This window comes from Melopsittacus undulatus, chromosome 9 (assembly GCF_012275295.1).
Source record: "Melopsittacus undulatus isolate bMelUnd1 chromosome 9, bMelUnd1.mat.Z, whole genome shotgun sequence".
In the NCBI taxonomy this organism is placed as follows: domain Eukaryota; kingdom Metazoa; phylum Chordata; class Aves; order Psittaciformes; family Psittaculidae; genus Melopsittacus; species Melopsittacus undulatus.
This window is the reverse complement of record NC_047535.1, coordinates 16,934,171-16,948,079: the sequence shown is the minus strand read 5'-3', so window position 1 is coordinate 16,948,079 and position 13,909 is coordinate 16,934,171. Positions and strand designations below refer to the sequence as shown.

The 13,909-nt window shown below is 42.6% G+C and overlaps 2 protein-coding genes across 2 annotated transcripts in view; both read right to left on the bottom strand.

Annotated features, from left to right (window-relative positions):
- Window positions 1-2,680, bottom strand: part of MTMR10 (myotubularin related protein 10) — a 37,897-nt gene extending 35,217 nt beyond the window's left edge. The window contains exons 1-2 of the mRNA XM_034066016.1: window positions 2,501-2,680; window positions 1,082-1,142 (exon numbers count right to left, since the gene is read on the bottom strand). Coding sequence (XP_033921907.1) covers window positions 1,082-1,142; window positions 2,501-2,560 — 121 coding nt within the window. The 5' untranslated portion in view covers window positions 2,561-2,680. The remainder of the gene's footprint in view (window positions 1-1,081; window positions 1,143-2,500) is intronic.
- Window positions 2,681-8,589: 5,909 nt separating this feature from the next.
- Window positions 8,590-13,909, bottom strand: part of TRPM1 (transient receptor potential cation channel subfamily M member 1) — a 76,148-nt gene continuing 70,828 nt past the window's right edge. Inside the window, exon 26 of the mRNA XM_034066176.1 lies at window positions 8,590-13,256. Within this exon, the coding sequence (XP_033922067.1) occupies window positions 11,978-13,256 (1,279 nt within the window). The 3' untranslated portion in view covers window positions 8,590-11,977. The remainder of the gene's footprint in view (window positions 13,257-13,909) is intronic.

The window sequence follows — 13,909 nt, the reverse complement described above, 5'->3', positions numbered from 1 at the left end:
ACCATATCATGTATCAACTAGTACTGCTTAATTAACAAAAGTCCCACATAAAACAGTGACAGAAATGATTTTGAAGAGGAACTTATTTATTCTATTGATCACTTTGAAAATTAACATGTTTTATCAATTTAGTCCACATGATAGCAATAGCTTCCTGCATTAGTACGTGTAAATTCTTGTTTGTTGACATACAATCTTAGTGCTAACAAAAAAAAATGCAGCGTACCACTGTTTAAAACTCAAAATTACCCCTAGAAAGGTCAAAACAAATTTATTAGTGTGATGCAGAGCTTGCAACAAAAGTAATCTTGAGCATCCTGTGGTATCTGAAAAAGGCTTTTAGAAATTCTCATTGATCAAAGTGTCATTTACCAAAGATTATTTCTTATTTAAAATATGGAACACATGAGTATCTTACATTTTAATAAATATGTAATTATTATCAATAATAAAAATATTGTTTTTCTCATCCACACACTGAAAAGGTTATTCTGCACAGGTTTAAAGCCACCTAAAAATTCCAGAATTACTTAACAGCTGCACCTTCAATTAAGAGTAAGTGACTAAAGGTGGCAGTTTCAAACGCCACCAGAAGTTTTCCAGTACATGAGTCAATCATACCTACCTACTTGAAATTCTATGACTATCTGCCTTTAAAATAAAGGAAGATTACTACATATAGTAGTGGGTTCTGCGCACAGGTAAAGATCTAACTATCTGATTAGTAGTCTTCCAAAAGGTATCAATAGATGCTATAAAATTTACAATGGCTTCATTGCAAATACTGACAACAAAACCAAGACATTATCCTACACACACTAAAGCACTGCAAAACTGCCAATGTTTTTATTTACTTTCTCAGGCAGGTTCAAACAATCTTCTACAGACAAAAATATCACTGGATTTTCCTACTTGGACATTATATTCCCTGAAGGATTGCACTGAGATTGAGATACACCAAAGTCAATAATCACAGTAAAATAGGGAAAACTAATTACATTTTACCAATTCTATTATAATAAACAAATGGCTTAAATATACCCTTGTTGAGATATCTGTCGAATTCCTGACTTACGCCTACCTGGCAAAAGTACTGGTTCTAGTTTTTTAATCCTTGGTTCTGATGCTATATGGTCTTCAGCCTGAAGGGAAAAGAAAAAGATTATTTACTTCAGAATCAGAACTTTACATTCAGACACAAGCCTGATCTACTTGGGCAACAAAGAATGCTCTTTTAACTTAGAAAGCTGACCTTAAAAAGCTAGGATCCAACCATAGCAACATTTTTCTGTGAAAGTATTGACATTTTTTTGTGTACATTCAGCTTTTCACCAGAAGAATAATGTATATAACTGCTAATGTTTAACTGTGTAATCTAGGCTATAAAAAAAACCACACATAGGTCAAATGAAAACCAATTTGGCCTGACATTCCATAGAGACCCAGGTCCTACAACAAGACCTACACTGATGCAGATGCTCCAGTTTGAACAAAACTCTCTCAACTTTTCATATGCATGACTTTCCGGCACAGGAAAAATTTCCTCAAACCCAAGTCCTAGAACACATACATGCCTTCTTATATTTAACATCAAACCTTAAAAACAAAAATACTTGTATAGAAAGACTGGAACGTGTAGTGAATAACTTTAATGACTACGGTTCCTACATGGAGAGTGATACTGCTATTTCCCATGACTAGGAACATCCAGAAGTATGTTGCATCAACATTTCGCTTTTACCAAGAAACTGAAAAAGCAAATGTGAGTCAACATGTCAAACACGCTGCTTAGAAGAGGTTCTGCCTGGTCTCAAATACATCAATTAAAATCACGTTCTGTCAAGTGCACACTCGGACCACACCAAGAAATCCTGGTAGCTCTACCACCAGATATTCTTGATGGGATACACACTACATAGAGCATTCTACTATAGACACTTGATTTTATTCACGCTATCAGCAGTGTTTTAAACGTGAAACCATGGCTATGGTGAGAATTCAGCGCAACAGGCACGCTCCTGTTCTCTTCCCAAACTACTGCGCAGCGCGACGGCGGGCAACGCCGGTCCCACCCCGAGGAACGCGAGCACCTGAGGCATTATTCCTAACTTTCCAACATAATCTCACGCTGGCTGGTTTTAACCAGCACAAGAGTTCATTTTGATTTAGCTCTGCTCCTCGAGCTAAGCCTGGCCCTGTCACCAGCATTAGCTCACCCAATGTTTGTGTGCGACTTCACCCACTGCACGGCTTTTGTCTGCTCGAGCGGCGAAGGATTCCCAGGGCTGCAGAGGCTGGCGTGCCGCCACCAGCCAGGGACCCCGAGCCGAGCCCGGAGAAGGTCCGGGCCCAGCACTGGGCGCACTTTCCGGACCGGGCCGGGCCGGGCCGGGCCAGCCGCCGCGCTGGAGGGCAAGACCCAGCGGTGGCACCGCGGTCAGGGTCAAGGCCAGGGCCGGGAGCGCCGAGCAGGTCAGTAATGGAAGGAAAGGGCTGTTACCTGAGGCAGCGGCAGAAGGTAGGACTTGAAGGTGGGTTTGGGCTGCTTGAGAGAAAACATCGTCGATGCCGGCGGGGACCCCGGCGGGCGGGGAGGGAGCGGCAGGCCGGGCCGGGCCCAGCAGGCCCCGTCCCGCGGGGGCAGGGTGCCGACGCCCCGCGGCAGCTCGGGGCTGCGCGCTTCCAGTCACACGGCGGCGGCCCCGGCGGGCGGCGGCGGAGGCGGCCCCACCGAACCCTCCTGCCCCCAGGGAGGAGTCAGCCGCCTCGGCAGAGCCGGCCTGCTGCCGCCGCAGCCGCTCATGGGTCCCCCGCGGCTCCCTCCGCCTCCCCGCGAGCGCTCCCGCCCGGGGCCCAGCACCTCTCTACCGGTGGTGGCGGCCGGGAGAAGGCAGCGCCGGCCGGCAGCAAAGTGAGGCGGGCATTCCCGGGGCGGCCATGTTTGAGTGGGGAGCGGCCTCGTGCGGCGGCGCAGAGGGCAGAAGCGGCCGCGGGCCGGTGGGGCCGGCAGGGCATGCTTTGTCCGCTTTTAACGGCTGTTACCGCCAGCACAGCTGTTGCCTAGCGGACCCACCGCGGGGGCAAGTTAACCGGAGACCTCGCTCGGCCCCGTCGCCCCAAGGGCGGGCCAGGGCCCGGCCCCCAGGCTTGGCACAGACAGCGGCGGCGCTCCTGGGTACCGGGACGGGCACTGCAGCGCGGGGTGTCTGCAGTCCTGGGCCGCAGGCGGACTGTGAAAACCCGGCCGGGGTCTACAGCGGCAGGTATTCACTGCGCCCAGGGCTGCTGCGGACCAGCTCCGGCATGAACCTGCTGCTGCTGCCGAGTTCTGCTGTCACCTGTGCATGGCCACCCTTGTGGTTGTCTAACTAGCACCTGCTGGAGGTGGATGTAGATCCAACATCCCAGTAATTCATTCCCTTTTCCTTGATCTTTCTAGGCACTCCTGGTTTACTCACTCGGGCTTTTCTAGAACATGGAAATAAAGCAGCTACCCACCTAAACTACCAAAATCCAACACTGCTCTCTCTCTCTTTTAGTAAGGAAGAAACTGAGTAACAGCTCATGTCTGTTTAGCGGCCCTTGGCACCCCTAAAGGTCCACGCTGCAGATGGGAGTACTGACTGCAATGAACGTGGTCTGGCCTCCACTGCGCGAACATCTCCTGTGAGAAACAACAGTTTGGAAAGAAATGCGATTTAATCGAGAACCCTAAAGTGAGACCACACGGGTCCATTGCCTGTGAGACCAACAAAAGGGGGGAAGAGTCTGGTTCTCCTGCTGGTGGCCACAGCACAAAGGAAATGGGTAAAACCAGCCAGGCCCCTCCAGAGTTTGAGTCCCAGTCTGGTGATCAAGTATGGTAAGAAGGGCTGGTGGTTTCTGTGCTGACTGGTGCACCGCAGTGGTAGTCCCAGTTATGAGCCAAGCACAGTTCACTGCAAGGCCCATGGTTTAGGGGCAAGAGTTGAAGGCCAGGACCTGCCAAACTAACAGCTAGCATTTGGGCGCTGCAACCTCACCTTATTAAAAAGCACAGTTTTAGTCAGCATACTGTTATTTTTCCATAACAGCTCAGATGCAAGATAACATCAGTAAAGGCCTTCTACAGCACAGTGGTGTTGTAATATCACCATGACATAAAGATACCAAAGAACTACAAAAGCCCAGAAAAACGACACATTTTTAGGCACAAAATGAAACATGCAGCACCCAGCATCATCTGCAGGATCAGGATCTTTGCTTACTATCATTAATAGGAAGCACATTACATTGCACTATGGCCCCTGGGATTTTCCTGTGAAGTTAGAGGGTGAATGCTCAATGAAAGAACAGACTTTAGGGCACAATCAGGATTCCCCAACTTAGATGAGATGCCCTATTCATGCCAGCAGAGAGGGAGGTTTGAACAGTGAGGAGTGAAACAACCCCCTGGCATCTGCCTAGGTTTAAGTGAGTGCATATGTTTAAAGCTATTCTACAGCCCAGGGGAGAACATGAGCAAGCATCTCCATAACAGTGCACTACTCCTGGACTTGCAGGTGGAAAAGATAACAATCCCACTGTGTAGTCTGTTTAAAACAAGGGTCCAATCTTACTTGGTGTTCACTGAGTTCCTGTCCCTTTATCCTGTATTTCCACACACAAGGTTTTTATTTTATGCTGCAGACAACATTGTCTAAGTGGCACTGTTCAGCCTGGCATTGTTTCAGGCTCAGCCCATGCCCATTTTAGAGTGCTGTGCTGCAGCAGGTGCTGATGGTGTAATGCTGAGTGCCCAGCAATGCTGTGAGAGCAAGCCACAGCACCTCTCCTGCTGGTGAGTTAACCCTTTCACAAGCTAAAACCCATGAATATTTGAGAAGTGAGAAATACTGCATGACTTGCCTTCATCATTAAAGGTTTTTTTTGTTCATATTCAGGACATTGCTGAAAGGAAATTAAAATCAGAAAAGGGGAAAGAGACAGCAAGAGGGCAAGGAAGGCAGAAACTGCCCAGATCAGCTAGGTTTGAAATTGCATTTAACAAATTTGCCCATGTTATTAAAACTGACAATTATTTGTACTAGATCAGAATACAGGAGTGTTTCTACTCAGCACAGAGCCTTCTGAGGAGAGGCTGCAAATGCAATCTCGCTCTTAAGGGAATGAGCACAGGATAGCACAAACCGCCAGTAAGGACTGCACTGACACATAAATTGCAGTGCTCTTCTGAAAAGGAATGAACACTATCAAAACTAAGCTCTCAGTAAATGTAAGATAACAAGGAACTGGCCACAGGTTGCCACTGGAGGAGTTTTATGCCAGTGGGAGGAGAAAGCAGAATTGATGTTAAGTGTTCTGGAGGAGTGAATGAATTCTGTCACAACCTGCAGTGGGATACAAGCAAGCAGCACAGACAGGCAGAGCAGGGCAGGCAGGTGGGGCAGGGTAGGCAGGCAGGGCAGATAAGGGAAGAGGTCAGGCAGGAGAGGCGGCCAGGGAGTGGTAGGGCTGGCAGGATAAGCAGGGAAATCCTCTGGATCCATTGACTTCTTTTTGGCAATGCACCCAACCTCCTGTCCCTCTCCAGCCACCCCAGCTTGCCTTACTTGTGCGCTGTTTTCAAACAGTTCTGCTAAAGCAGAGGTTTCTGAGAATGCCTTTGTTCTATGAAAACAGTCTTGAAAGAACAGTGGGAAGCTAGCTGTGCAAAAAGGCAGCTGAACTGGAGACAGCAGATGTTAATTTTGATTCTCATTAATTTTAAAAATATAACTTTTTACTCAATGCAGTTTTTTCCTTGCCTTGACATTTACTAGTTGACAAGTTATTGACAAGTTATTCAGTGACACCTCCCATGTGCAAGACTGACCAGGATCCTTACATTGTCCACTGTCTGGCCCTCCAAGAACCTGCTTGGATTGCTCTCCTGGTGCTATCACCTCCCCACACATGCTGGGGCCTCTTTTTACACACAATGCAGATTGTAACAGTGGAGATAATGATCTGCTGAGCTATGGCTATAGTGCATAACCTACCACGTTGACTGCCCCTCAGATCAGTTATCTTCCTAAGTGTTCTGGTACAACCTCACAAGACAGTTCTGTGGCTGGGGAAGGACTCTGACTTGTGCAATGTATGAGGGCTGGAGTTAAATCAGAACAGATTTTCATAATGATCCCTTTTGATCTCTCAGCAAATAAGAGAATAGTTTTCATTAGGCATGTTCAAGAACAGGTTAGACCACCATCTGTCACTGATGCTATCGACAGCTGAAAGTGCCTCAGTGTAGGTGATCTCTTCCAGCCCTGTATTTCTATGGTAACTATATGTTTTCATAGCTTTCTGAAAAATAGTTCCATTAATGGTTTGAACTCCAAGACACAAAGTCATTCATATCTGATTTCACAGCTATGTGCCCAGAGCACAGCAAGTATGTGGCAAGTCTGCAGATCAGGGATTCACCCATGAAAGTCTGTTGTGTTTCTCACTGAAAGCATTACAGCTCATTTAGCTTTACCTGGCCACCTCCCTGCTTGTGCACTCAATAGTTTGCACACGCAAGTTGCCTCAGACTGCACTCAGAAATGTGGGACTTCTGCTGGGGACTTCCGAGGAATCCAGTTTACCTCTTAGTGAAGAGAAACATCATGCCTTACATTTATTAAGCAGTTGTAAAGAAAAATGTCTTTCCTGAGTGTCCTTGATGAAAATACAGCAGAAATATTTAAAATGTGATTATTTACATAAAACAGCAACTTGAACAGTCTTGGCCAAAGATATGATAAAGTTAAAAAAGCTATGCAAAGGTTTTAGTGTTTTGAGATATGTCAGAAAAAGCCTCCTTTTCAAGGAGTGGAGGTCATATTTGCTGTGTGGGAATTTAATGATGTTACCTAAGGGTACTTTTTTTGTTAATCAATATGTAGATATTACTTCCTTAGAGTTATTTGGAGCTATTCATTGGTAAAATGCTCCACCTCAGCTTGGGCTTTTTTACGTAGGTATTGTGACAATTACTTTTAGACTAAAAGTGCTTCTAAACCAGTGCTTCTAAACCAGAATCCAATATTTTCCCATGGCCATTTTGAGGGCTGTTGGCCTGCTCAGATAATAGCTTGCTGAGCACAGCAGTCCACTTAGTGCAAGAAGAGGGATATGCTTGCATCTACAATCATGCAGGATGAAACACTGTGGCTTCACAGGAATTTGAATGTTGAAGAGACAAAAAGAAGAGCAGGCAGATGAAATTAGACAACTCCTTTTCTGTAACACCAAGTGGAAGGTGGATACAGGCACTTAATATTTTGTCTGAACAACTGCGAAGAATAATTTGAAACCTATTATCAAGACATACATTACATCCATTGTAAAGATACAGAACATCAACCATAAAGCACCACTTTACCATATCACATTTTGCTTCTGCAGATAAGGCCAAAAGTTGAAAAAAGCAAAATAAGACTGTGGTTTTAAGGAAATGTGTAGTTCTTGTCTCACTTCTCCCAAGGCTTGTGCCTTGTCAGCCTGACATGTACTGATTTCTAACTACATAAGCCCCCTGGACCCTGGCACCAGCTGAAATGGGCATTAAATGGCCATTATCAGCCAGGTCCTTACATCTGTTTTGACTTTCTGCCTGATGCTGGATCCTAATGGGAGATCAAAATCCACAATTAGGCTAAACTACTCAGCTCAGGTGACACAGCAGAGCATGTGGCTGTAGTGAGAGGAAAATACCTGTAGGGGTAATGTAGTCAGGTAGCCTAGAATAGAGCACTAACAGGCCACAGGCTTTATGATGATTTTGTGAGGCCTCAGGGCTGAGGCTTGTCAGGATTGCTTTGGTTGAACTTGTCTTAACCTGCCTTGAGCTGTCCCTTTGTTTAGCTGTGAAAGCAATTTTTATAATGACTAGGAAATTAAAGGATTTGAAGGCCCATAAAGAAAAACAAGATAGAAAGTTGGTAGCAAACACAAAAATGTCCCAAAGAAAAGAAAAAATTAAGGAAAAAGAAGTCAACATCAACTCATCCTAGTGAGGGATCTGGTATGTTGATGGCTAGCAGAATTTCCTCTCTACCCCCATTGCAGCTATTGACCATTAGACCCAGAGCATCAGTGCAAATGTGAGCATAACATTAAAAAAAAAAGGGGGTAAATAGTAGGAAGTGCATATAGATTGATTTTACCTTGTTGGGATTTGGTTTTTGTTGGTTTTTTTTTTTTCTGTCATAGTGTAGCTGTAGTGTCCTCTCTTCTTGTCTCTCCTCTCTTGTAATTAGATCTAGGCTAAGAATAATTCATATATTAGACTGTTAAAATCTATTACACTAACAATAAATTCCTGAATTTTACATACAAGGTGTGTCTCCTTTTTGCTCGTAACAAGCTTTTGAGTGTAATGCTAGTTCAACTACAAGTGACTAGAAAGGACAGTGGTACAGAAGTGCTATGCTGGCAATGGCACTACTAGAAGGGACCCCAGCAATGTGTCCATGTGCTGCTGACACTGTGAAAACTCACCTCCTCCATAGCAAGTGCTCAGCTGCAAACTGACTTTGTGTCAGTGGATTCACTACCCATGACTCCCCTAATGACACAGTCTCGTGGACACTGCAGGTTTAATGAAATAATCCTTGGTCATGCACCCTGTCCATGTTCCTGTTTTCTGCAGGCCTTTCAGATATTTGTGTTATTTTCATTTTTTAATTAGAAGGATAGATACACATTTTGCCAAAGATGATAGTCAAGCCCAGAACCTCAGGAAGCATACAAAGAAGCAGTATGGAGAAACCATACTTGGAAGGTTTCAATGGCTACTTTAATTCATTAATAGTATGGAAAATGGACTTTCTTGGTTCTCAAGTATCAAAGGCCAATGTCTAAAATGGAAAGAGTGATTATGCAATAGCAAAGGCTTGTAAGAGCAGTGTCAGGCTAGTCCTAGAATAATGCAACATAAAAAAAGTGTAACTCATGCAATCAGCTGGTATAGTTAAAAACCTGCCTACTAAATATTACAATTAGATGCCATGTTTAAAACATTTCCCTTGAGGGAGAGGGAAATATCTGTATTGCAAAAGACACTGTAAGGTGAACAAACTTGAATTACCCCAGTGCAATGCCTCTGTGCAGACACAGCCTTAGAGTACAGACTCTGTAGGCTTGACCTGGTTCAGTACAGGTCAAGCACATAATAAATAATGGTAAGTGGAATTCCCAGTGACACTACTGTGGAGTCACCACATAGTAAGCAGTAGGAGGGATGCATCTTCCTGAAAGGCAGTATTAAACATGCCTCTTCAGAAATGCAAATTCTGTGCTTATATCCTTTCAGTCAATATTCAAGAAAGCATGTAAGCAGACATGCAAATGTGATCTCTATTCTGTCTAATGTGCTCCAAATCTGTCTTCTGTGCATATACAGAGCCATACTTAAATATTATTTAAATGGCTGTATGTCTAAAATAACTGCCAAAGTCAGTGTAGTTACTTCACATTTAATGGCAGAGAGGTTATAATTTCAGTTCATGCTATGCAAGAACACAGAAAACATCCATGCCCTATGAAATCATCAGTGTATAAAGAACTTCATGAAAATTACTGGCAAATGTTAAAAAAGAAACTTTGCTTAGAAAATATTCAGCCCATGCACTGCTTAAGATGAAACAGATAAGTGTGTTGATATTGCTATAGTGGAGAATTTGTACTGAATGCATTTCACATATTTCTCATGTGTTTATAAGTATTTCTGCACAAAGGAAGTAAATAAATACAAAGGTAAACTGGTTTTCCTTGAAACAGACATGCTATCTGATAAATCTGTAATGTAAATGCTAAAAAATAACTGGTCAAACAGAGCATAGTTTAACACATGATTTATAAAGACAGTGCAACAAGAGGTACGCAACACATTGTATTTCATTCCACAATGTATACTGCTTGTTTAGCGAAGTGCTGAAAAGCTGCATCCCTTTGTGCTTGTTAATGAATCAGTTTCTGATGAGTGTGCAGGCAAACGATAAAAAGGCATTGGCAAACTGGAGGCTATTTTAACCACACATACAAAATGGCTATTTAGTTGCATAGAATGGTAACACAGAAGTAAACATGGAAGTGAAACAATTTCAAATGTCATTCTGTTTTTACAAAATGTCAAGTTCCCTAAAGTTGAATAAAAAAGAGGCCCTCCTGAAAAGCACAATGTCAGCACTGTTCTGACAACAGTGAAACCAGGAAACCTGCTAATAAGACCAAGCTAGCAAAAATCCGTAGTACACAATAACAAAACTTTCAGAAATGTCTATGCAGGTACTGCGATCATTCAATATGGTAACAGTACTTGAAGGTATCAGTATGGACAGAGTGTGAAAATATAATGCAAACAACAAAAAGCTGATGCCATCAATGCATTTGTGCTATCTTCCATCAGTCTCTGCATTTCAGAATGCTGTAATCAGCATTATGAAGGGGGATACTGAGACCTATGTACTGTGGAGCTGATGATGGGGAGAAAAGAACTCCTGTCTTTTCAAAATCTTGTAAATCCTGACAGTTAATGACTTAAGTATAAACTTCTGACCAGTATTCTGTGCACAAGTAACATGCCTTTAACTTTCTTTCTTGTCTGTTCAATGGTATGCATCCCCTGGCACAGAGAGGTGCTGAATGTGTGGGAAAACAGAATTCCTAAAAGGTAAACAGAGAAGAATGAGGCAAATAACATCACTTTATTATGAAGAAAACTATCAAAACCTAGTACTTAGAAAGCCACTGTTGAGACAAATGTGCTGGGAAACTAACTATAGATGTGGATTTCCAGGCTTAGTCATTGAGGGACAGGAAACACCTTCACTGCAAAGACTTCTTTTTTCGCTTTGACATTTGTTGGTGAAATTTACTCAAGTAAATGTATGGAATTTCTATTCTCTTCTGGAAAATTCATTTGTTATTTAGGCTGACTGCTGGAAACTGTTCCTTGTTCCTTATGTGTCATCATAATGGAATTGCAAAATCAAAGATGAATTTGTCACAGTAGATTTGCTTCAAACACATAGACTGGCTGCATTTTGATCTCTCCTCATCAGAACACCTTTCCTGGTTTAGTATGGTTTCCCTTGCAGGCATTTAAAAAAGCCAGATTCTTACCCTACATGGACTTCTATTGTAATCCCATTTATACAAAACACTAATGCAGATCTTGGATTCATATTGTTAAAATCTCTGTATACTTCATATACTTAAAATCCCCCTAAAAACTTTGAAAAAATGATCACCAGTTTTCAACAGTTTAAGGCTGTCAGCATGCTTTGCCGTGGGGACAGATGTGATCTTGAAAGCAAGATGATACCACTAAAGTTTAAGGACAGGTCAAGAATATATCTGCACATGGCTTTCCAGGTCAGGTTTCTCCAAGCACAATTTCACCTGCTATGTTGTGCCTTTCTCAGAAAGGAATAAGATGCATGTATGAATTCATGAATGAATGAGGGGGCTGCATAATTTTATCTTGCCTCTAACAATTTTGTTTTGATCTGAAAAACACAATGGCTACAAAGAAACCAGCTGCATAAGGGAGGATAAAAACCAAGACTGGTTAAAATTTTTTTCAGTTTGAGAAGTCTTCTGATAAAAAAAGAAGAAACAAACATTTTGTACATTATTATGTAATAATATTGTCCTTCTTCCAAGAGCTTTTATAAAGAGCTTTTCAGTAAATGAGCTTATGAGGGAGGCTGAAATGGAACAAAGATCAATCTATACTGTTGGCATCTGTGGTCTATGCCTACTTTTTCTCTGCTCCTGAGAGAACATCTCCCTTTCACCTGACCCCCCAAACATTTGTTTAAGAACAGAGCATATACTTCAGTTTTAAAATGAAAATAAACAAATACATATAAAATTCTTTAGAAATTAATTTTAAAATCTGTAATTTGTTCAATTTGTCATGCTGCTTTGTTGACTGTTGGTGAAACAGGGGCCTTAAGCCATTTTAACATTCAGTTTCTGTCGATGCATTTTCTTGCCTAGCTTTTTGTTCTTCTCTTGCACTGCCAAACGCTACCACCAGATTAGTTACACTGCTGGCATGTCCTGGTCTATTTAATTTGTCTTTTACAGACTTGGCTTTTCGAGAATGGCTGTGCAAACTCTTTGACCGTACTGAGGGGAACCCAGAAGTCCTTTCTGGCTTTACTGATAGTAAATTCTCTTTCTCACCCTTGTAAGTGGCAGGCATAGAGGTGCAAGAGGCACTCACATCTGCCTCACCAACATTGCCATCATCATCTGTGTCTGTCTGTAACTGTTTCTGCTCTGCTTGCATTTCTGCTTCAGAGATAAACCCAGGGTATTCTGGAGGAGGCTCCTGAGAAAGCTGCTGCTCAACTTCGTATTTCCACTCTGTGGCCCACTGTTCAATCTTAGAAGGGCACACCTGATCCATAATGGTACTGTATTCTGTGGTCCAGTTGTTAACTCCTCCAACCAGCTTCCCACTTTGTGCAAATATAAAGCTCCTTGACTTCATCATAGTGGTTTGACAAGCACTGAATGTTTCAGGAGGAAAATAGCGCATTGCTTTAGATTTGTCCAAGGGATAAGAGATGGTTGCTTCTAACTTGGTACGTTCTAGTTTTAACTGAGTGTTCTGAAAATCTGATCTTGGTACTGACTGTCTGTTTGTTATAGCATCCATCTGCGTTATACTTTGAGGAACCATTCCATCACTCCTGAAAATCCCTTGTTTTTCATCGTCAGAACCACCTGAACCAGAATGGGGTCTGGAAACATTCTGTGCAATTTCTAAAGCAGATTTACTGTAATCTGCTGTAGTGACTGCATTAGCACTAGAGGTACAATGGAGACTGGTGTGGTGTTCTGGAACCAGCATCCTTGGGTCTGCTCCATCTTCTCTAGTACCAACAGAATGGGCTTTTTTACGCAATCCCATAGCTGGTGACATAGGAGTGGTATTCTCATCGTACAGTAGCTCATCACCTCCGACATGGTATCTGTACATGCTGTAGCCATCAGAGCTGTTAATACTGCTTTGCCGTAGGAGATAGGCAGCGTCACACTCAGACGAAGCCCGTGAACGTGTATACGTGAGCTCAGATTTGTCAATACCTGCCAGCTTCTCAAGAGCATTCACCATCCGACCAGATAGTTCTTCCAGCTGAGAGAGTCGAAGGTCAACTGTTTGAAGAGAAGCTTTCATAAAGTGTTCTCTTTCATTCACTTCTTCTAGTCTCATAGACATATTTTCAACTCTGTTGGATATAAAAGAGGAAGCACAGAACAGAAGCTGTGGAATGGTATAGTAACCTTTCATGGGTACCCAGCTACTGATTTCTTTGTAAGGAAGAATTTCATCCTGCATATCATGTATCACTCTTTTTTCTTATGTGTAGCATACATATGCATTTTCTTGTTACCTATACACCATGTCAGAGGGCTAATTGAACTTTGCCCTTATTTACATGCCATAAGAGTATAAAAGTTGCAGCCCTTAGGGACAGCCTACTACTAATATTTCCATTTGCCACCCACTTCATGTTTAGTTGTCCTCTTTCACTGTGAAGCACTGATTTACGGTATGAAAAATACTTTCTAATGACATGCTCACAAGATGACTTAAAACAGCATCAAAACATGTTGTAAAACAGATTTTGTAACTGTGTGAGAGGGAACATATGCTGGTGTGTGTGGAATTACTTTAGCTCTTGAAATACCTTTCAATTATCTACCAGCAGAAGGGAGTGGAATTACTGTGTAGTTCAGTTAAAATAATAACTTTTTTTCCCATTTTCTTTTATCATTTATATCATAATGGAAGTGATGGTACCAGAAGAATGTATATAAAAGTAAGGCGATAGAATGTGACTTAGAGATCATACATTAGTAAAGCAACTGTGGAAATTAA